Below are 21,648 nucleotides of genomic sequence, written 5' to 3' on the forward strand. Positions count from 1 at the left end.
TATTAATGGCAGTGGAAATGTAAATATTTTTACAATTGTTCAGATAACTTTTCACATTTTGAACATAATTTGAAAAGCAAACAATTTTAAGCGAAAATTATAAAAATAAAATGTGAAAACAATAAAATAACAAAATTCAAACTTGATTAAATAACGATAAATAAACTATAAATGATTTAAAATTTTAAAAGGCAAAAAAAAGATGAATATTAGCAATAAATATATGCTTGCGAGATTTAATATTTTAAATGCTAATCAAGTATAATATTTTAAATAAATATCCTAAATATCAAATCGTGTAGCTAAAATCCAAAATAGATTTTAATTTTTCCATTCAAAATTTAGTTCACTACTCGCACACTTACGGTCAACAACACGAAACGGATTTTCGTACATTAATGTCACCGGCCGGAAACGCGTAAACGTTTTTCTCTTAAAGGATATTCCAAAACAAGAATCCTTTTTCTACTTTTAAGAAATAAAACTTAAAAGATTTTGAATTTTATTTTAATCGGCTGCTTAGCATTTTTCTATATTATAACACGTTATCTATTGGATTTTGAAACCCATAACTCTGACAATATGCACAAACCTCTGACAGATGTTCAGGTGCTTCGCGAAGCCGATGAAGATAATTATGATACTAAGGATGATCAGAGTTTTCTTACCAATCATATGAAACGCCAATATATGCGTGGAATTTCAACAACTACCTCACAAGCTGGTGGCGGCGGAGTTTATTATGAAGCTTTAAAGGGTTCCAGTGGTTCGCTGGTGAAAGGGTGGGTTATGTTATATAATTTATCTTTTCTACTGAAATAATTCAAAATAACAAGTGTATGTTTGTTCTCACGAGAAATTAAATAAAATAATAACTACAAAAGCATAAAAGTAAAGTGAAACTAAAAATTTTTAAAATATTGCTAAAAAAGTATATTTGATCGAAATAGAAAAAACTTCAAAATTTGTGACCGACCCGTCGGAATTGACAATTGTACTTCGCGGATTATTTCTATATTTAATCAGATATTTTTGCAAAATACGGATCGCTTATATTTAAAGAGAATTATGAAGAGTTAAAGATGTGTTTCTTACTGTAGATCATTGTATAAAATGGTGAAATATCCATCACTTACATACACAGAGGGAAAAGGAAATATACACGCCTGGTACCAAATTGACACCAAAGAGTTTATAATTCGTCAATAACATCCGTTATCAAAGTATAAACAACGCAACGTTGTCAACATTGCAACAATTCGTTGTCGAAATCTACATTTTATACACATCCGTTGTCTAAATGTTAACAAACGTGGTAAGTTCACTATTGGCAACTGATTGTTTGTCGTACGTATGTTTATACTTTTACATCGGATGGTATTGAAAAATTATTAACAGTTTGGTGACAATTTAGTACCAGGCGTGTATATTTCTTTTTCCCTCTGTGAATATGCAAATTATATTGAAATAGTGATTGACTATTTTTTATATTAGAAGTAAAATAATCAAATTGAAAAGAAACGCAAGAAGTAGAAAAATTTTCGTGAGCTGAAGTACTAAACTTCTACTTTATGCAAAAGTTCTCTCCGCTACTTCATCTTCTATATTCTCTATATAGCTTGTATATATTCTCTATATAGCTTGTAAAGAATGCACCATTTCCATACGGCGGCTTATCTTCGTTGAAAAGTCCCATTGATCATTGATATTGGTTCCGAGATATTTAAAACTATTTACCCTGTCGCTGTATACGTTTTCTTTTGCATTTTAACATGGTGGTTACATTGGAAGCAAGTACTTACCACGCTCGCTTACAAATCACTATTTAATTAAGTACTCACAAGAAGTTGTTTTACTTTAAAAACAACAAAAAAATCGCTCAAACACAATACGAACCTGGGCTTCTTGTTCGTTAGATTGCTGTCTTACACACAACACCACTGTTTACCCAGCAATTCGGTCGGATAGTTCCGAACTTCCTATTTAACTTACCACTTAGGGTTACGCCTAGCCACCGACTGCACGGGTGACTAGTTATTTTAACAAGTGATTGTATTAGGAGGAAGTCATTCGTCACCCCATAGAACAGGAACTGGCGAAGGGGACAGTAAAGTAACGATTATCTTCACCCTCCTTTACAAAGAGTACATCCATGACGAAAAACGATCTAGATCCAAACAGGTGGTTAGACGTCAGTGGAAATCACTGTCTTTTTCGGATGCATTGACTCTGTCGAACTGATGGGTAGTTTTCTTAATTGTGCGCCAATAAGAAAAACAATGTAACACAGACGTTATGCAGTAGTCATTGAAATGTAAGTGGTTATATAAGTACAAGTCATTACCGAGTTTTGGCAGGGATATTTATGATATGTTGCAAATTTGTACGTCAGGTATTGAAGGTTGGACAAGCTATACGACATGTTCTTCTTTGGAATATATATTAAATAAAAAATGGGGATAGAGTGTACCATTGCCTGACACCTCTGGATATCTCAATACTCAATTTGTTAGGTCCCCAATGATCTCAACTTTTACTGTTTGATGCTATACGAGGCAGAGAAATCTTTTGAGTGCAAGTTATCCTTAAAATTATATACCGATAATGTTAGTTTCTGTATTCTAGTTCTCATTAGGATGAGAAGCTTTCAGATTTGTATTCAGCACATCTAAATCGTGTTTAAGGGATATATATCGTAAATAAATCACAAAAATATGTCGATACAAAGATAAAAACTGACTTTAACGGATATTTGTTTATAAAATCAACTGTTTTCTCAATGAACGTGCATTGCTCTCTTGCTTTCAAGCATGTAAGCAAATACATGTCTAAACAAGTAAGAAATTATAGTCGGGCGTGGCCGACCATATGATACCCTACTCCAGTTATGAATATTAAATGTGATTTATTTTTCATAATAAAGCATTTATCTTCAATATTCCCTTGTTCCGATACATTTAAGCAATTTATGGATGAAAAACTAATTTTCTGAAAGAGGCTTTATATGGGGGCTAGGGGCAAATATGGACCAAGCCCGATAAAATTTTGTGAATATATTTATATTGACATAATATTTTATTGTGCTGAATTTCATCGCGATATTTGTGTTTATAAGCTAATTTGGGACATTCAAGTAATTTTCTGAAGGGGACTTTGTATGAGAGCTAGGGTCAAATGTGGCCCGATCTTTATGAAATTTGGCAGGGTCATCAAGACTTCTATAAAACTTAGTTGTGCCGTATTTTATCGATATATCTGTATATTTAACATAATTATGAGCTCAGAAGCCCTTTTCGGGGGGTTCTGTTGTATGGGGGCTAGGTGAAATAATGGACCGATTTTAACCATTTTCAATAGGCTTCGTCCTTAGGTCAAATAAAACGTGCGTGCCAAATTTCATCCAATTATCTTGAAAATTGCGACCTGTACCTTGCGCACAAGGTTTACATGGACAGCTAGCCAGCCAGCCAGCCAGACGGACGGACGGACATAGCTTAATCGACTCAGAAAACGATTCTAAGCCGATTGGTATACTTTAAGGTGGGTCTAGGACGAATATTTTTGTATGTTACAAACATCAGCACAAATCCAATATACCCTCCCCACTAAAGTGGTGTAGGGTATAAAAACAAATAAAACTGAATAGAGAGCTTATTTGTCACTCTCTGCCTTTGACTGATCTTTATCTAAAGAATACGTACGCAATGAGCTCACAAATGAGAGAAAAAAGACTTTTTTACGCGTACATGTAAAAAGACAAACAAAATCAGAGAACTTATTTTTAACTCTCTGCCGATATACGATCTGCCTATCTTTTTAGAGCAATGTTGTAACTAGACCACTGAAAGGCAGAGTGTAAAAAATTAGATCTCTGACAGGTTTTGTTTTTTTATACATGTGTGAGCATACGTACATGTGCAATAATGAGAGCTCACTGTGTTTCGCAGTACTAGACCTTGCCATACTAGTTGTTGATCTTCTTTTTCAAGCAATTTTTAAACGTACGTTAACGTTCAAAAATTGCTTGAAAAGAAGTAAAGTCCAGCAAAGAATAGTTTCTAGTAACATTGAATTTACTTACATATGAATTATGCAACTAGGTTTTTTACATAAAATATTTCCTCATTATCACTTAAACAATGTCTTTCAATCTAATAAAAATCATAAATAATAGAACAAAACGCCCACGTAATTTAAATAAAAATTGCAAATGTAACTCAAAGAATAAAATCATAACAAAATATATTTATATGTAACTATTATACCAGTTTGTACATAATAAATATATTTATTTACACTATTCATTTAAATTAGAACGACATTCAACTTGAACTTAATGAGGTCTTATTTTTTCCACGATCAATGTCTTTCCTGCTGCAAAAAAAAAAAACATTGAGAAATAATATATAAATTGATAAAAAGAAAATTAGTATATAATTGGATATAGATTACAACTGCAACCACATTTTAAATATAGAACTATATTTTGATATTGTATAGTTTAATTATTAAATATTTTATTGTTTTATTACATCTACAACAGATTGACTTGAATGTAAGTAGAAGTGCTTAAAGTTGCTCGATTGTTTGCATTTCTAGTGGGTTTTCAGTAATTTATTCCATATAGTGTTATAATTGTGGTCTGGTAAATTAATCAACTTTTTCAAACATTGATTGTGCTAATTTGTTATGCAATATTAGGGACATTCATATTTTATTAATAAACTTGTCTTGAAACTATTAGAATATTTGTAAAACGTGCTATACTCAACCTCCATTTTAGTATCGAACTATTGTCTTATAATTCTAATCTTGTCCCATAACGAATATGTATACAATAGTCTAATTTAACTATAAAAATATTGCTAATTTCTATATTAACATTTTATTACTTGTTACTATATACGCCCACATCTCATAGCATTCAATGGCTAATGTGGTTAACTCAACACATTAAACAAGTTAAAACAAATAACAATAATAAAATATTTATTTAAAACATTCCATACAGATGTTTGTAGATTATTTAAATTGCCATTTAAATTCCATTTTAAGTGCAATTTTAATGCAAAACTACAACACGTTTAGTTTGTCTAATAAAAATGAATTGCAAATCTGTGATCTCTACGACCAAATTAAGTGCATTTAACACTTGTCAATTGGTGTTTGTAAACGGCACCCCAAATTATAATTAAAATAGACACGTTTCTTTATACATTCGTACATAGTTTTGCTAAAGTATGTACATTTTTCTATTATTATAATTTCTTAATTAATTGATATTGCCATGCAGTCACTTTGTTAAGGCAGTCATACAGACAGTCTAGCAAATATTCAGTTTTTGAAAGCAGTCATCCCATCCCCAGCTAGTTTGCTAGTTGTGTGTTGGGTTAATTCATTAGTTACAATTATTCACGATTAAGCGATTCGAAAAACTTGATACTCGTTAGACGGATTATATACTAGACTGTAGATTATATTATGGACTAGACTATAGACTAGACTAGACTATAGATTAGACTATAGACTAGACTATAAACTAAACTATATACTAGGTTATAGACTGGAATATAGACTAGACTATAGACTAGACTACAGACTAGGTTATAGACTGGAATATAGACTAGACTATAGACTAGACTATAGACTAGACTATAGACTAGACTACAGATTAGACTATAGACTAGACTATATACTAGACTATAGACTAGACTACAGAGTGGATTATAGACTGGAATATAGACTAGACTATAGACTAGACTATATACTACACTACAGACTAGACTATAGACTAGACTGTAGACTAGACTATAGACTAGACTATAGACTAGACTATAGACTAGACTTTAGACTAGACTATAGACTAGACTATAGACTAGACTATAGACTAGACTATAGACTAGACTATAGAATAGACTATAGACTAGACTATAGACTAGACTAGACTATAGACTGGACTATGCTATAGACTAGACTATAGACTAGACTATAGACTAGACTATAGACTAGACTATAGACTAGACTATAGACTAGACTAGACTATAGACTAGACTATAGACTAGACTATAGACTAGACTATAGACTAGACTATAGACTAGACTATAGACTAGACTATAGACTAGACTATAGACTAGACTATAGACTAGACTATAGACTAGACTATAGACTAGACTATAGACTAGACTATAGACTAGACTATAGACTAGACTATAGACTAGACTATAGACTAGACTATAGACTAGACTATAGACTAGACTATAGACTAGACTATAGACTAGACTATAGACTAGACTATAGACTAGACTATAGACTAGACTATAGACTAGACTATAGACTAGACTATAGACTAGACTATAGACTAGACTATAGACTAGACTATAGACTAGACTATAGACTAGACTATAGACTAGACTATAGACTAGACTATAGACTAGACTATAGACTAGACTATAGACTAGACTATAGACTAGACTATAGACTAGACTATAGACTAGACTATGACTAGACTATAGACTAGACTATAGACTAGACTATAGACTAGACTATAGACTAGACTATAGACTAGACTATAGACTAGACTATAGACTAGACTATAGACTAGACATAGACTAGACTATAGACTAGACTATAGACTAGACTATAGACTAGACTACAGACTAGACTATAGACTAGACTATAGACTAGACTATAGACTAGACTATAGACTAGACTATAGACTATAGTTAAATAGCTAAAGACATTAATGAAATTATTTAAATTAATTAATACAATTTGCCATCAAATTCAAGAAGTGTCATTAAAAAATATATATATACGACAACGAGAGCAAAGGCAGGCTTGTATGAATGAGCGTGTCAATATTCAGCATTAGACACTTGAGACCAAAGTAACGCAGAAGCATCTAGTCTATAGTTTAGTCTATAGTCTAGTCTATAGTCTAGTCTATAGTCTAGTCTATAGTCCTAGTCTATAGTCTAGTCTATAGTCTAGTATAGTCTAGTCTATAGTCTAGTCTATAGTCTAGTCTATAGTCTAGCTATAGTCTAGTCTATAGTCTAGTCCATAGTCTAGTCTATAGTCTAGTCTATAGTCTGTCTAGTCTAGTCTATAGTCTAGTCTATAATATAGCCTATAGTCTAGTCTATAGTCTAGTCTATAGTCTAGTCTATAGTCTAGTCTATAGTCTAGTCTATAGTCTAGTCCTATAGTCTAGTCTATAGTCTAGTCTATAGTCTAGTCTATAGTCTAGTCTATAGTCTAGTCTATAGTCTAGTCTATAGTCTAGTCTATAGTCTAGTCTATAGTCTATCTATAGTCTAGCTATATAGTCTAGTCTATAGTCTAGTCTATAGTCTAGTCTATAGGCCTAGTACTATAGTACTAGACTATAGACTAGACTATAGACTAGACTATAGACTAGACTATAGACTAGACTATAGACTAGACTATAGCTAGACTATAGACTAGACTATAGACTAGACTATAGACTAGACTATAGACTAGACTATAGACTAGACTATAGACTAGACTATAGACTAGACTATAGACTAGACTATAGACTAGACTATAGACTAGACTATAGACTAGACTATAGACTAGACTATAGACTAGACTATAGACTAGACTATAGACTAGACTATAGGCTATATTATAGACTAGACTATAGACTAGACTAGACTAGACTATAGACTAGACTATAGACTAGACTATGGACTAGACTATAGACTAGACTATAGACTAGACTATAGACTAGACTATAGACTAGACTATAGACTAGACTATAGACTAGACTATAGACTAGACTATAGACTAGACTATAGACTAGACTATAGACTAGACTATAGACTAAACTATAGACTAGATGCTTCTGCGTTACTTTGGTCTCAAGTGTCTAATGCTGAATATTGACACGCTCATTCATACAAGCCTGCCTTTGCTCTCGTTGTCGTATATATATATTTTTAATGACACTTCTTGAATTTTGATGGCAAATTGTATTAATTAATTTAAAATTAATTTCATTAATGTCTTTAGCTATTTAAAATAAAGTGTTTACATATACAAAATGCCGCCTTTCGTGTGAGGCTCTTTGTTTTCTTAATAAAACTATTTGGTGTGCGCTTATAAGACAATTAGTTTGCTGTGTTTTTTTGTTTGGACAGTGAAAAAATTAATTTTTATTAAAAATATTTTTAGAGAGTTTTGTTGTATGGGAAAATTATAATAAAATTTAATAAATATGTACATTTAGAAGACTAGTTGAAAGTTTCATAATTTTAAGTATAGAATTTAAATTTTGGAAATAATTTTTTAAATCTATCAGTAATACATACATACATATGTATATATATGTTTGAAGTGATAGATAAATAGGTATTAGTTTTTAACTAATCTTGACATCATATAAGAAAATAGATTGTATGTGATAGAAGAGTCTTATATTGAAAATGAATTCCTAAAAATGTCAACCGATGAACAATTGGGAATTCGATGGAAGCCAAAAATCATATTTATTGAATGAAATCTCCAACTAAATATCCCAAAACAACAGTTTAGACTGATATTGCTGGTCTTATTTTGATAGGTTTATCACCTATTTCCGAAGTATTCGTTTAAGCATAAAAGAGAATTATCGTCCAACCTCCAGCTTAAACTGCGATCACTCAAAGGATAGTATTTGCAAGTAAGACTTCACTTGTTTATAATTCTGCTGCCTTTCAAGCAGTAAAGTGCCATGACCAAAACTGTCATGTTCTAACGGGACCGGCTTTCTCATTTAGCGTAAATGTACCTCTTTAACATAAAAGTTACTTATACGTTTTCGATTTTTTCCACATAAAGCATTTATGTTGAATCTTTCCTTAATTTCGATATAGTTTTGATGAAAAAATTATTTTCCGATAGAGGCTATATATGGGGGCTAGGGTCAATTATGGACCGATCGGAATTAAGGCGAATTTTTTTAAAATACAAGTGTTTATAAGGGAATTGACGACGTTCAAGCATTTTCAGAGGGGGACTTTGCAAGGGGGCTAGGGTTAAATAAAGGACGCTCATTACCAAATTTTGCAGTATCATTTATGCTTGTATAAAACGTACTTATGCCTATTTTTGTAGGGGTATTAGGATAATTGGCATAATCATGAGCTCCAAATTTAGGGAGTCCGGTTATATGGGGGCTAGGTGAAATAATGCGCCGATATCAACCAAAATCGATAGGGTTCGTCCTTGGGTCAAAAGTAATGCGTGTACCAAATTTCATCTAATTATATTTAAAATTGCGACCTGTAGTTTGATTACAAGGTTTACATGGACAGGTAGACAGACGGACAGACAGACGGACGGACATTGAAAATGATTCTGAGCCGATTGGTATACTTAAAGGTGGGTATATGACCATTAATTCTATGCGTTATAAACATCAGCACAAATCCCATATACCCTTCCCACTAAAGTGGTGTAGGGTATAATAAAAGACAAGATTGCTTTAAATAGAGGAATTTATACCGTCTGACTTTTTAAAAATCTCTTGTAGGAATACCTCTCAATCAGAGATTTATATCATCAAAACAAAATGATCTGTCGTGGGAGTTACTCATTATGTGAATCGTTCATATTTTGCCTAATTTTAATGATGGACCCAAATTCGAATTGAATAAATAATAAAGTCTAGACGTGCTGTCATCTGCCAAAAAAATATAGATATTGAAGATTGACCTTGTGCCTCAACAGTAACTAATTAATGTCTAGAGTTTTGGTTTTTTGACCTTGGCAAACTTTGTATTATAACATGTATTATTAACTGTTCCTATATTTATATTCCTCACTATAATTGCACATACTATATGAATGATACTGCATCTTGTACTTGACTCGACTGACATTATTAGTCTGATGGAAAAAACTGCAAAAATAAAGTATAAAAGTGATAAATTTGCAAAGAGAATGACATTCATAAATTTAGTACAATGTTAATTAGTGTTGATTGTTGTTGAGGAAAAAAGCAAATAAAATTTTTTTTAATTTATAAACAAGCTGTATAATAATTAAAGAAAAACATTTACGTTTGTAGGAGGTTTAAAATAGATGTTAATTGTAAATTTTATAATAATTGTTTAATATTAGAAAAGATGTTGTAGTTATAAAATGGAATGGAAATACATGTGTTTTTATGTAAAATAGTTTTATAAACATTATATCGAATGTTAGAATAAATAATTACGGAAATATCGATAAGGATTTATAAAGATGTCTGTGATCTAATTCCATTTTGAAACAAAATTCAAAATCTTGTAAAACGATCAGTTAATGTAACGTTTCCGTAATTCAAATATTAATTTATATCTTAAACACCCTGTTCAATTAAATTCCACACAGTTACTGATCATGTAAAAGCATTCTTTGTAAAGCATACTTTAAGGCATTAATTAAAATTTGTATTCTTTTCTTTTACAGATCACGCAACTACCGTCCGGGTAGTATGCGCAAAGTTCGAAGACGAGCTGTATTCAAAAATGGCGACTGTAATGTGCTACAGAAAAACCTCACCAAAAGACGTTTACGTTTTCTACAGGATATGTACACCACCCTGGTAGACTCACAATGGCGATGGACTTTATTGGCATTTGCTTTGTCATTCATATTGTCATGGTTGTTATTTGCTGTTCTCTGGTGGCTGATCATGTATACACATGGAGATTTGGAAGAGTTACATTTGCCAGCCAATCAGGGTTAGTGTGTTCTTTGGAATGATTAATCCCTTATTTAACTCTCTTTATTTTCCTAAACAGAGGAAAGTGGCTGGGAACCTTGCGTCTCTGCTATACACGGTTTCACTTCCTGTTTCCTGTTCTCTATTGAAACCCAGCATACAATTGGTTATGGTGTACGCACTACTTCAGAAGCTTGTCCCGAAGCCATTTTCATGATGTGCTTCCAATCTATTTATGGAGTCATGTCCTCCGCCTTTATGGCCGGTATTGTTTTTGCTAAAATGACTCGTGCCAAACAACGTGCCCAGACATTACTCTTCTCGAAAAATGCTGTCATCTGTCAGCGTGATGGTGCTCTTAGTCTTATGTTCCGAGTAGGTGATATGCGCAAATCACATATTATTGGTGCCAGTGTTAAGGCGCAATTGATACGTACTCGTACCACCAAGGAAGGCGAAGTGATGACTCAACATTTCACCGACTTGGAAATTGGTGCAGATGAATGTGGCTCCGATATTTTCTTTATTTGGCCCATGGTTATTGAGCATAAAATCGATGAAAACTCTCCACTCTACAACATATCCGCCACTGATCTGTTACAAGATAAATTTGAAATTGTTGTCATACTTGAGGGTACTGTTGAATCTACCGGTCAATCGACACAAGCTCGTTCTAGTTATATCAACACCGAAATTCTATGGGGTCATCGTTTTGATCCAGTTGTTGTTTACAACAAAGATCGCCAGGCCTATGAGATTGATTATGCTCGTTTCAATGAAACAACACAGGTCGATACTCCCCTGTGTAGTGCTCGGGATTTAAATGAAATCTATAAGATACAGGAGGGTTTCACAACACCCGGTAAGTGTTTGTTTTAGTTAAGATTGTAGGGGTGTATTGGCTTTGTAAGTGGTATGGTAATCATTTGATCATGTAACTCATTGACATTATTTTTAGTGGATCATGTACTAAAATTATTGGATTTTATAAATTTGTCTCATTCATCATCATTCAGCTTAAGTGCTAGTTGTGGGGGTTATAACAGGGTCTGAAGGTTTATACACATAGGTAAGATTTTATGTTGATTTTTACCACCTTTTTTTAGAGCTTTTTAAAGAGAGTTTAATTTGCTTTTTAAAGAGAGTTTAATTTTCGAAATATTCTTTAATAAATTGTTGTTTTAAGTTCTATGGTAAAGTTTTCGTTAGATAAAATTGTGTACGGATCTTTTTTCTTTAAGAACCCTTTTCAAAAAAAGTTTTCTTTGAAAAAGATCCCTACAAAAACTTTTTTAGAGAAGTTTATTTAGATTTTCTCTAAAAAAGTTTCACTTGAAAAGCTTTTTTAAGCTAAACGTTTCTATAAAAGCATGCTGTATAAATATCTTTTTATAAAGAATTTTCTTTAAAAATTATTCTCTAGAGAACGACTTTTTTAAATTCCAGGAAAATCTTTTAAGAAAGTTTATATTAGAAAAGCTTTTTAAGGAGAGTTCTTTAAGAAAAAGTTAAAAAAAATCTCTATTAAGCTCTCGTAATAAAATTTTGTCTTTATATTTTTCTTTAATGAAGCTTATCTTGGAAAAGTTTTCTTTAAAAAAGTTTCTCTAGAAAAAATGTTTTATTAGAAATGTTCTTCTCTTTAGAAAACTTTATCTAGAGGGAGCTTTCTTTATGAAAGGTTTCATTAAAATTTTTAATAGTTTATTTAGCCAAGTACAGTTTTCCTTAGAAAGCTCTAAGGACAGGGTTTTCTTTATAAAAGTTTCTTTAGAGAAAGTGTTTTCTTTTGAAAAGTTTATTTGGTGAAAATTTTCTTTAGAAAAGTTCTCTTTATAGAGTGTTTTCTATAGAAAAGTTTCTCTAAAGATATATAAAAGTTTTTCTAGAGAATGTTTTATTTAGAAATCTTTCTATGAAAAAAGTTTCTTTGCAAAGAGTATTTCTTAGTAAAGCTTCTCTAAGCTTTCAAAAAGTTTCTCCGGATAGAGTTTTTCTTGAAATAGTTTCTCTAGTAAAGCTTCCTTTAGGAAATTGTATTTTTTTATTTAAGGGAGCTTATTTTGGAAACTTTAAAAAATGTCCCTAGAAAAGCTTTTCTAGAGAGAGTTTTCTTTAGAAAATTATTTGTGGAGAGTGTTTTCTGTAGGATAGTTTCTTCAGAAAAGTGTTTTTCTTTGAAAAAGTTTCTCTAGAGAGAATTTTCTCCAGTAACGTTTGTCCGGCGACAGATTATCTATAAAGTGTTGTTTTTAATGAAAATTTCCCTGGAGAGAATTTAGAAAAGTGTCTTTAGAGAAAGTTCTCTTTAAAAATGTTTGTCTAGAAAGAATTTTCATAAGAAAAATTTGTTAAAGATATTTATTTCTTCTAGATAGAGTATTCTTTAGAAAAGCTCCTCTAGAAACAGTTTGTTTTAGGAATAGTTTCCTTTATAAAAGTACCTCTAAAGAGTTTTCTCTAGAAAGCTTTATTAAAAAAATATTTTCTAAAGTAAGTTTAGCTAAAGAGAGTTTTGTTAAGTAAAGAGAGAGGAAGTGTTTAATATAGAAATGTTTCGTCAGTGTTTTCTTTAAAAAAAGTTTCTCTGGATAGAGTTTCTATGGAGAGAGTTTTTTTTTTTAGAAAGATTCTCTAATGAGAGTTTCTTTAGAAAACAGAAATAAGGAAAGCTTTCATTAGAAAATATTTTTAAAGTGAGTTTCCCTAGAGAGAGTATTGTTAAGTAAAGCGAGGGAAAGTGTTTTCTATAGAAAAAAAAAAACATTTTTTTAATGAAAATGTTTTCTAAAGCAGTTTTCCATAGAGAGACAAAAAGTCTTTTCTATAGAAAATAAAATCTTTTAAAAGAATTTTCTGTAAAAGAGTTTCTGTAGAAAAGTTCCTCTAGAAACAGTTGGTTTTAGGAACTGTTTCCGTTTCCGTTACTCTAGAGAGGTTTCTTCTGAAAGATTTACGAAAGAGAGTTTCTTTAGCAAATAGAAAGCTTTCTTTAGAAAATAGTTTTTAAATTGAGTTCGCCTAGAGATTTGTTTTTTTTAAGTAAAGAGAGAGAAAGTGTTTTTATAGAAATGTTTCGTGCGTTTTCTTTAAAAAGTTTCTCAAGAGACTCTAAAAAGACTCTCTAATGAGTGTTTCTTTATAAAACAGAAATAAAGAAAACCTTCTTTAGAAAGTATTTTCTAAAGTGGTTCTCCCTAGAGAGAGTTTTATTAAGTGAAGAGTATTTGTAGAGAGTTTTCTATACAAAAGTTTCATCAGTGCTTTCTTTAAAAAAAAAATGAGGAAGCTTTTAATTAGAAATTTCTCTCAAGAAAGAGCTTTGTTTAGAGATTTGTTTTTTTGGATAGAATTATAATTTAGAACATTTTCTATAGAGAGAGTTTTGAGTTTTCTGTAGAAAAGTTTCATGAGTGTTTTCTTTAAAAAAATAGAGGGAGCTTTTCACTAGAAATTTTTCTTAACAAAGAGCTTTCTTTTAGAGATTTGTTTTTTAGGTCGAATTTTTATTTTAAAAATTCTCTGTTGATTGAGTTTTTTTTTCTAGAAACGTTCTGTTAAGAGAGTTTTCTATTCATAAGAGTTTTATTGTCGTGTTCCGTGGAAAGGTCTACTTTCTTTTAACAACATTTTATCATAGGTTCGTTCAACAAACAATTTATTTTTTATAATTGATGGATTATTTTACACGTGTCTGTCTGATTTATAGTTTTGTTTGGGTTTCATGAAATAGTTTTATAAATGTTAACAGGCCCAACTAAAATACTGTTCTTTTATCAAAAACTTTGATTGACAGGGAGAAAATTATTTTGACATCTTTCTACACAATAGTCTGGCAAAGTCATTAAAACCGATATTAACTAATTTGATTTAAAATTGTATAGATTTTGTTTAAAACCATCGAAAACAAACTCATAAATCTCATGATTTCATTCATTAATTTATGCATTGAAACCGTAATAAATTTACAGGTCTCCAAAATTAATAATACCACCTAGTCAAATATTTATTCGTAACGTAACAAAAAAAAAAAAATCATAATAAAATTTAACAACTTAATTTTTAACAAGTGTTTTTATTATTATTTTATCTCTTTTTATTTAGTTTTTTGTTTGTCCATTTATTTTTTACATTCACACACAAATTGTATAGTAGTAATAACTCATATTAATATGGTTTCTTTTGTTGTATATTTTTATAACAATGTTATTATTATTATTTTTTTGTTAACTTGTATGTAAATACATATTTTTTGGTGTGTATTTTTTGTTTAACATTTTTTATATGATTTTTTTTATGTTTATTTTAACAGAAACCACATTTACCATGCGTCAAATGTCCCTCGTCCCTCCATCTGAACAGGCATCATAAAAAAAAATGAAACTAAAACCAAAAAATTTGCTATAAAAAAAAACACAAATTCAAACAAAAGACATTTTTATATCAACGAAATCATTCAAACTAATTCAAAATCCATTTAAAATAACGAACAAAAAAACCCCAAAATTGGTTAAACTAAATTTAATTTACAAATAAATCAGAAAACTAAATAAATAAAAGGAAATCATGTTATGAATAAACAAGAAAAAAAATAAAAAAAATCATAATAATTTTAATTCAGAAAAAAAAACTATATTTATGATCATGTTGTTTTATTATTTTTATTTTTGTTGTTGTAGACAATAGTATTCATATGTTTTAAGTATTTTAGTAGACAATCATATGTATTGTACTCGTATGTGTTTTATTTAAAAATAATAATATTATTAATAATAAACAAAAAAATTGTTATGTTTACAGTTGAAAAAAATAAATAATATATATTTACATACATTTATTTTAACTTACATAATTATATGTATTTGTGGTGTTTTTTATTATTATTTTTATTTAACATAAATATCAATTAAGTAAACATTCTTTTAATATTGGTTATGAGAAAAAGTTATTTCATATGTGGGGTAAGTTTAAAATATCAAGTAACAGTGTTAAATTAAACAATGGCAAATCTTTTTTAGTATAAGAATCTTTTATATATATAAATTTTTGAATTGAAAAATATGTATTTAGTTTATTATATCCTACACCACTATAGTGGGGAGGGTATTATGCGTTTGTGCTGATGTTTGTAACACCCAAAATTATTGGTCCTACACCTACCTTAAAGTATACCAATTGGGCCAGAATCACTTTCTGAGTCGATTAAGTTATGTCCGTACGTCCGTCTGTCTGTCTGTCCGTTAGTCTGTCTGTCCGTCCGTCCGTCTGTGTGTCCATGTAGACCTTGTGCGCACTTTGCAATCTTCGCAATTTTCAAGATAATTTGCTGAAAATTGGCAAATACTCTTCTTTTGATCCAAGGACGAAGTCTATTGAAAATGATTAAAATCGGTCCATTATTTCGTATAGCCCCCATACAACCGTACCCCCCCCCCCCCCCCAAATGGTGCTTTTGAGCTCATAAACATGTTAAATGTTCTTGTATCACTTCAAAAATCGGTAGAACTTAGTTTTATATAAGTCTAAATGATTTGACCCTATTCCCCAAACAAAGTCCCCTTCAGGTAATGACTTGATGGTGAAAATTTACTTATAAACACTAAAATCACGATGATATTCCTCATAAATAACTGATGAAGACGTAAATCTCTCTACCAAAATTTATAGGGAGAGGACCATATTAACCTCCTGCCCCCATATAACCACTCTTTTAGAAAACCAAAATTTGGAACAAAATCACTGGAGTAGTGTATCATAAGGCCGGCCATGGGCGACTTTAAATTCTTACTTGTTTTTTTTTCTGAAATATTTGAATATAGATTTTGTCCTTCTTTTTTAACACGTCGAAATATTGTTCGTAGACCGACAACAGTATATATGTTCTGGGTCCTTATCAAATTCTAAGACGATCTAGCCATGTCCGTCTGTCTGTTTGTTGACAGTACGATAGGGTACGAACAGTAAAAACTAGAGGTTTGTTTGGTATTAAAAAAGGGCAATAAGTGTTGAAGCGTTCATATAGACCCCATACAAATCGACCCCTAGCATACATTCACAATACAGTCAAAAATATCCAGAAATTATTCTGAATAGTATGGTTAAAAAGGGTTAATTATGAAACAGTAATAACTTGTTTTAAATTCGGCTGAGCTCTACATATTCTGAATATCACCCTAATGTTTTTATTACTATTGATGTACAATAATAGAATTCAGCATAAATCTAATATAAATATGAATAAGTAAATTGTGCTAGAAAACAAACAAACAATGATCGGGCCTCACTTGACCTTAAACTTCATACAAAGTTCCCTTCAGAAAATGAGTTATCCCGATGACATTCAGGATAAATATATTTTATCTTAACATAGATCCATCTATCAGATTTAATGGGAATTGGTCCACATTTTCCCCTAGTCTCGATATAAAGCCTTTTCAGAAAATCAGTATAACATCAATAAATTGTTTAAATATATCGGAGGCATTTAACTTAAATGCTTTATTATGAAAAATAAATCACATTCTATTCTCTTAACTGGTGCAGGGTATTATATGGTCGGCCATGTCCGACTATAATTTCTTATACGTTAGTTTCATTGAGTTAATTTTTATCAGATATATGTATGACTTTGAATATTTATTTCATATGGAAGGTGTTACGGCTTCTATTTTTACATTTTTATACCCATAAAAGTCTATTCATTCTGGGTTCTAAGGCCCATATTCTCTGTGTGTAGAAAAAAGTTTATAATTAGGTGCGGGGTTAAAAAAAAATATATATGTAAGTCAATATTAAACTACTTACTTATTACTTCATTAATAAAATTAAACTTGTATTTATGAGGACTAGGAAACTATAACCTATCCGATTATAACAAATTATGATTGTTTTGCTCTCTGAACAAAAAAAAAAAGTCATGAATTATGTTTATATAAAACTTATTTGTGCCAAATTTCATGGTGATACTAGTGTTTATAAGTTAGTTGTGGTCACTCAAGTCATTTTCAGAAGAGGACTTTGTATAGGAGCTACTGTCAAATGAGGCCCGATCATTACGAAAATCGACATTGTTTTTTATAATGATATCAAACTTAATTATACTGATTTTTGGAAAGATAGTAGTATATTTGACGTAGTTATGAGGCCCAAATCGGTAGGCCCGATCTTTATAAAATTTAATTTCGGAATTTATGTTTATATAAAATTTATTTGTGCAAATAAGTCTCTGGAGGTGATTCTGAGCCGATTAGTATACTTAAAGGTGGTTGTAGAACCAATATTTTTGGGTGTTACAAGAATTGTTATCCTGACATGCTAACCTAATGAAATACATAATTTCTTCTCATAGAATATATATTGTGATCACATCTAATAGCCTTTATATTTTTCTATTACAGACATTTGCAAAGAATTTCCTTATGAATCGGGAAAAGAAAACACCAACTCCTTACGCTCCTATGCGCCAATGAGTCAAACGAAAAAACGTGCTGTTATGTACACTTGGCAATTTTCTACAGAATCTTAATACATAAGCAGATACTAATTTTAAGCTTTTAAAATAACATAAATTTTATTTAAACATAATTTTACTTTTATCCTTTGCATGATTTTTTTCCAGTTTCATCACATGTTTTAAGAGAATTAAAATCATACATCCAGCTGTGAATTGTGTTTCGTGGTTACATTATCAGTTAATTACCAAATATTTTTGTCGCGTTTTTTCTTTACTTCTGTCATAATTAATATGACAATATTAATAATGTTCAATAAAATTCCATATAACATTAACTGCGAACATACTTTAGACAGAAAATGAGTGTATAAATTCGTGGTATTTTTTTCTTTTTTTGGTTTGTACTTTGTCTCCTGTATTTTAGTAGAACTCATAAGTCTTGTATTTTTCTTGATTTTGTTTCATTTATGAGTATATCTTATTACAGGCACTTAACGGTCTGACAGACAGTAAGTATTTCACTGATACTGATAAGTGAAACCATACATTATGTAGGTTAAGGACATTAATTTGACCAATAAAGTAAGAAAATGTATGGCAAAAAAGAATGATATACAAATATATTTTGGGTATTAATATGTAATAATATGTATGTATTACTGTAGTATAGGGTTTTTTATAGAGGGAATTCTTGGTATAAATTTGTTGCTTTAAAATATGTTTATGTCAAGACAGACAGATAGGCAGGCAGACAGACAGACAGACAGACAGACAGACAGACAGACAGACAGACAGACAGACAGACAGACAGACAGACAGACAGACAGACAGACAGACAGACAGACAGACATATGTACATATATATATATATACAGACAGACAGTCTATAGTATATATACAGACGGACAGATGGAAAGACAGAGACAGATCAACATGACTGTCCTTTTATGAGCGACCGTTTGGACTGTACTAAAGTAAGTACTGTTTCAGCGTAAATTTCTGCACTATATGGGTTAATTTAGAAGTGCTTTACGTGAACACCTGCTTTGGACCTTTTTAACCACTGGATGAGCTTTTGTGACGATCACCGCAGTCCCATTGTGCTTCTTACATATACAATTAACACCAACTCATTTTCAACGCTTAGTCCCACATTCACTCCTCTGTGGGGTATCTGTTGTCATTCGGCAACAGCACCGAACTTATCCCGAAATATGTATTTCACCGTGCATCCGTCTTTTAACCGCAACTTGGTCTTCCCGCGAATTTGGGTTTAAACCACAGACACTACGTGGATCCAGAAAAAACCTCAACCAACTGACCAGCCAGGACAAGTCCTGCGGGCAACTGACCACCCCTAGTTCCAGATTGTGTGGTTCTCTGGTTAGACCCCATGTCAAATCATTCAAGGACTAGCCAAGGAGTGAAATGTCATCACCAGTTTATAGTCCCGGCAGACTAGTGGTACTGGTAGCACCTCTTTACCCCAGGATTGCAATACACCAAGATGAGGGTCTTTCATCAAGGAAACATGCCTCGGGGATGGGAACCCTATATGGGTATCAGATCAACCTGGGATAAGCAATGTAAGAGCTTATAAAAAAGCTTGAAGAAGTTAAAGTGACGAATATAAGCCCGACTGCCTCCAATTGTAGATCTGAACATATTTCCCCTTAGAAGGGTGGGCAAAAGCACAAAAATCCAATGGGGTGGTTCCAACCAGGGCAATACTAGACACAAAGTCTGATAGTACTTTTTCCTCGATTTTTGGGTGTTCCGTAACTGGATCAGCTACATGCTAAAGAACAGATGGATAAGCTGCGAAACGTATGATATAACTATCAGGAAAAGGGTATTTCGAGGACACAGCAGTGTGGCATTTTGTTCCCTCTACTCTGGGTAACCACGATTCATAGCCTCTTATGAACCCCAACCGAGAAAGGACTCAGACCTGTCTGCTATGCTGACGATGTCGTAATACTTCTAAGGGGAAAGCATCCAAATTATTACACATTGGCTTTCTGAAACTGTATTTAGTTTGTTAGATCGTTAGTTTGAAAGGAGGATGTATATACAAATCGGAAGAAATAAACCTAGGCCTCTATAGGGCATGTTGTGCGCTCCTTAACCAGGTGGGAATCGAACCCACCACCTCTGGTCTACCAGACTAATCACTAATCTACCGGAGGCCAGCGTGTAATTAGACCAATTGTAACTTATGCTTTAATAATCTAGTCGGAAACAGAGTCAGAAAAGGAAATTAACTACCATCTACTTAATCACAAGATTAGCTTCTAGTCAAAAGTTCGAACAATAAAGGATTGCGTAAATTGGATTAACGGTAATTAGGGCGATATTAGGTGAAGAGATTAAACCTAAGATTTGGTTTTTTTAGAAAGCTTTTAAGGAATACTCTCTTAGAGTTAAGCTTTGCATCATAGGGGGAGCAGACAACTGGGGAGCAATCAGTAACGAAAGTGTTAAATTACATGCTTTAAAGGAAAGGGAGCTAAAGATAGTTAACCTGATCAACACAAGGGCGACAGTAACGAGAACAGGAAGAAGACTGAAGTACATATAGATGTGGACAACTATACATACTTGGACGTTTAGATTCAGAAGAACGTAGGCCATTTGGAAAGTATAGTGAAACTTTGAAGCCTGACAATGACAAGCTTTCTCCGAAATTAGATCAAAATATCTTGATTGGAAAGTTTTTAGGAATTACGTCCAGGAAACTTAGTTCCTTAAATTCGGACAAGTTAGTTCACCAAAGGGTCGTTCCTAGACTTAACCCTTGCGCAAAAAGATATTCACACTCCCCTAACGACCCTATCAAAATTGATAGATGAATGGGCTTTGAGTGAGACGGAACTCAGGTGGTCACATAGCCCCACTTGTAGAATATCGAGACTGCTCTGGCAAACTCTGACAACAGATAGGACTAGGACTCTCTTGTCTCTTAGTAAGAACTCGATTAGGCTTCTAACTGGTATAATTACTGGGCACTGTATGATTGGACATATGTCGGAACGTATGCGCTACCCAAATTATAGTTACTGTAGAAGTTGCTTGTACGAAGAAGAAGTGGAATCGGTATGACACCTTCTATGTGACTGCCCAGTCTTACAAGAGCACATACTACTTTATCTTGGTAGAGCTCTTTTCCATGATCTAGACTGTCTCAGAGATGCGTCACTAATAAACATGATCGGTTTTATTAATAGCACCGGCTGGTTTACACGGAGACCAAAGGAATCAAGTACTCAACGAAATTAGGGAGGGAATCCATTTTCTCAATATTAGGGAAGGGTATCACAATGGGCCACGAGGCCTCCGAGTGAACTCGCTTGCTAGTGAGCACCCACGTAACGTACTTACCTACCTAGTTCATCATCATTGAGTAATATATAGTAGTGTGGCCTATGTTAACCTGACCTAGGTATAGCTTATGAAGTTAGTAAATTATAGTTTTGGTATCGGC

The 21,648-nt window shown here is 32.1% G+C and overlaps 1 protein-coding gene across 2 annotated transcripts; it reads left to right on the forward strand.

Moving 5' to 3' along the window:
• Positions 1–317: 317 nt before the first annotated feature.
• Positions 318–18,511, forward strand: LOC119613062 (G protein-activated inward rectifier potassium channel 3). Of its 2 annotated transcripts, none has more exons than XM_037968998.1 (4): positions 318–782; positions 10,456–10,730; positions 10,791–11,573; positions 18,109–18,511. In XM_037968998.1, exons 1-4 carry the CDS (start codon positions 583–585, stop codon positions 18,234–18,236), a joined length of 1,386 nt encoding a protein of 461 aa, XP_037824926.1. In that variant the 5' UTR covers positions 318–582; the 3' UTR covers positions 18,237–18,511. The 2 variants fall into 2 exon arrangements, with proteins under 2 accessions (XP_037824926.1, XP_037824927.1); XM_037968999.1 differs by lacking the exon at positions 18,109–18,511 and adding an exon at positions 15,024–15,313 and having other exon boundaries at positions 319–782.
• Positions 18,512–21,648: the final 3,137 nt, after the last annotated feature.

This window comes from Lucilia sericata, unplaced genomic scaffold (assembly GCF_015586225.1).
Source record: "Lucilia sericata isolate MDLA Ls3-8-SP2 unplaced genomic scaffold, ASM1558622v1 Contig001950F_arrow, whole genome shotgun sequence".
NCBI classification, from domain to species: Eukaryota; Metazoa; Arthropoda; class Insecta; order Diptera; family Calliphoridae; genus Lucilia; species Lucilia sericata.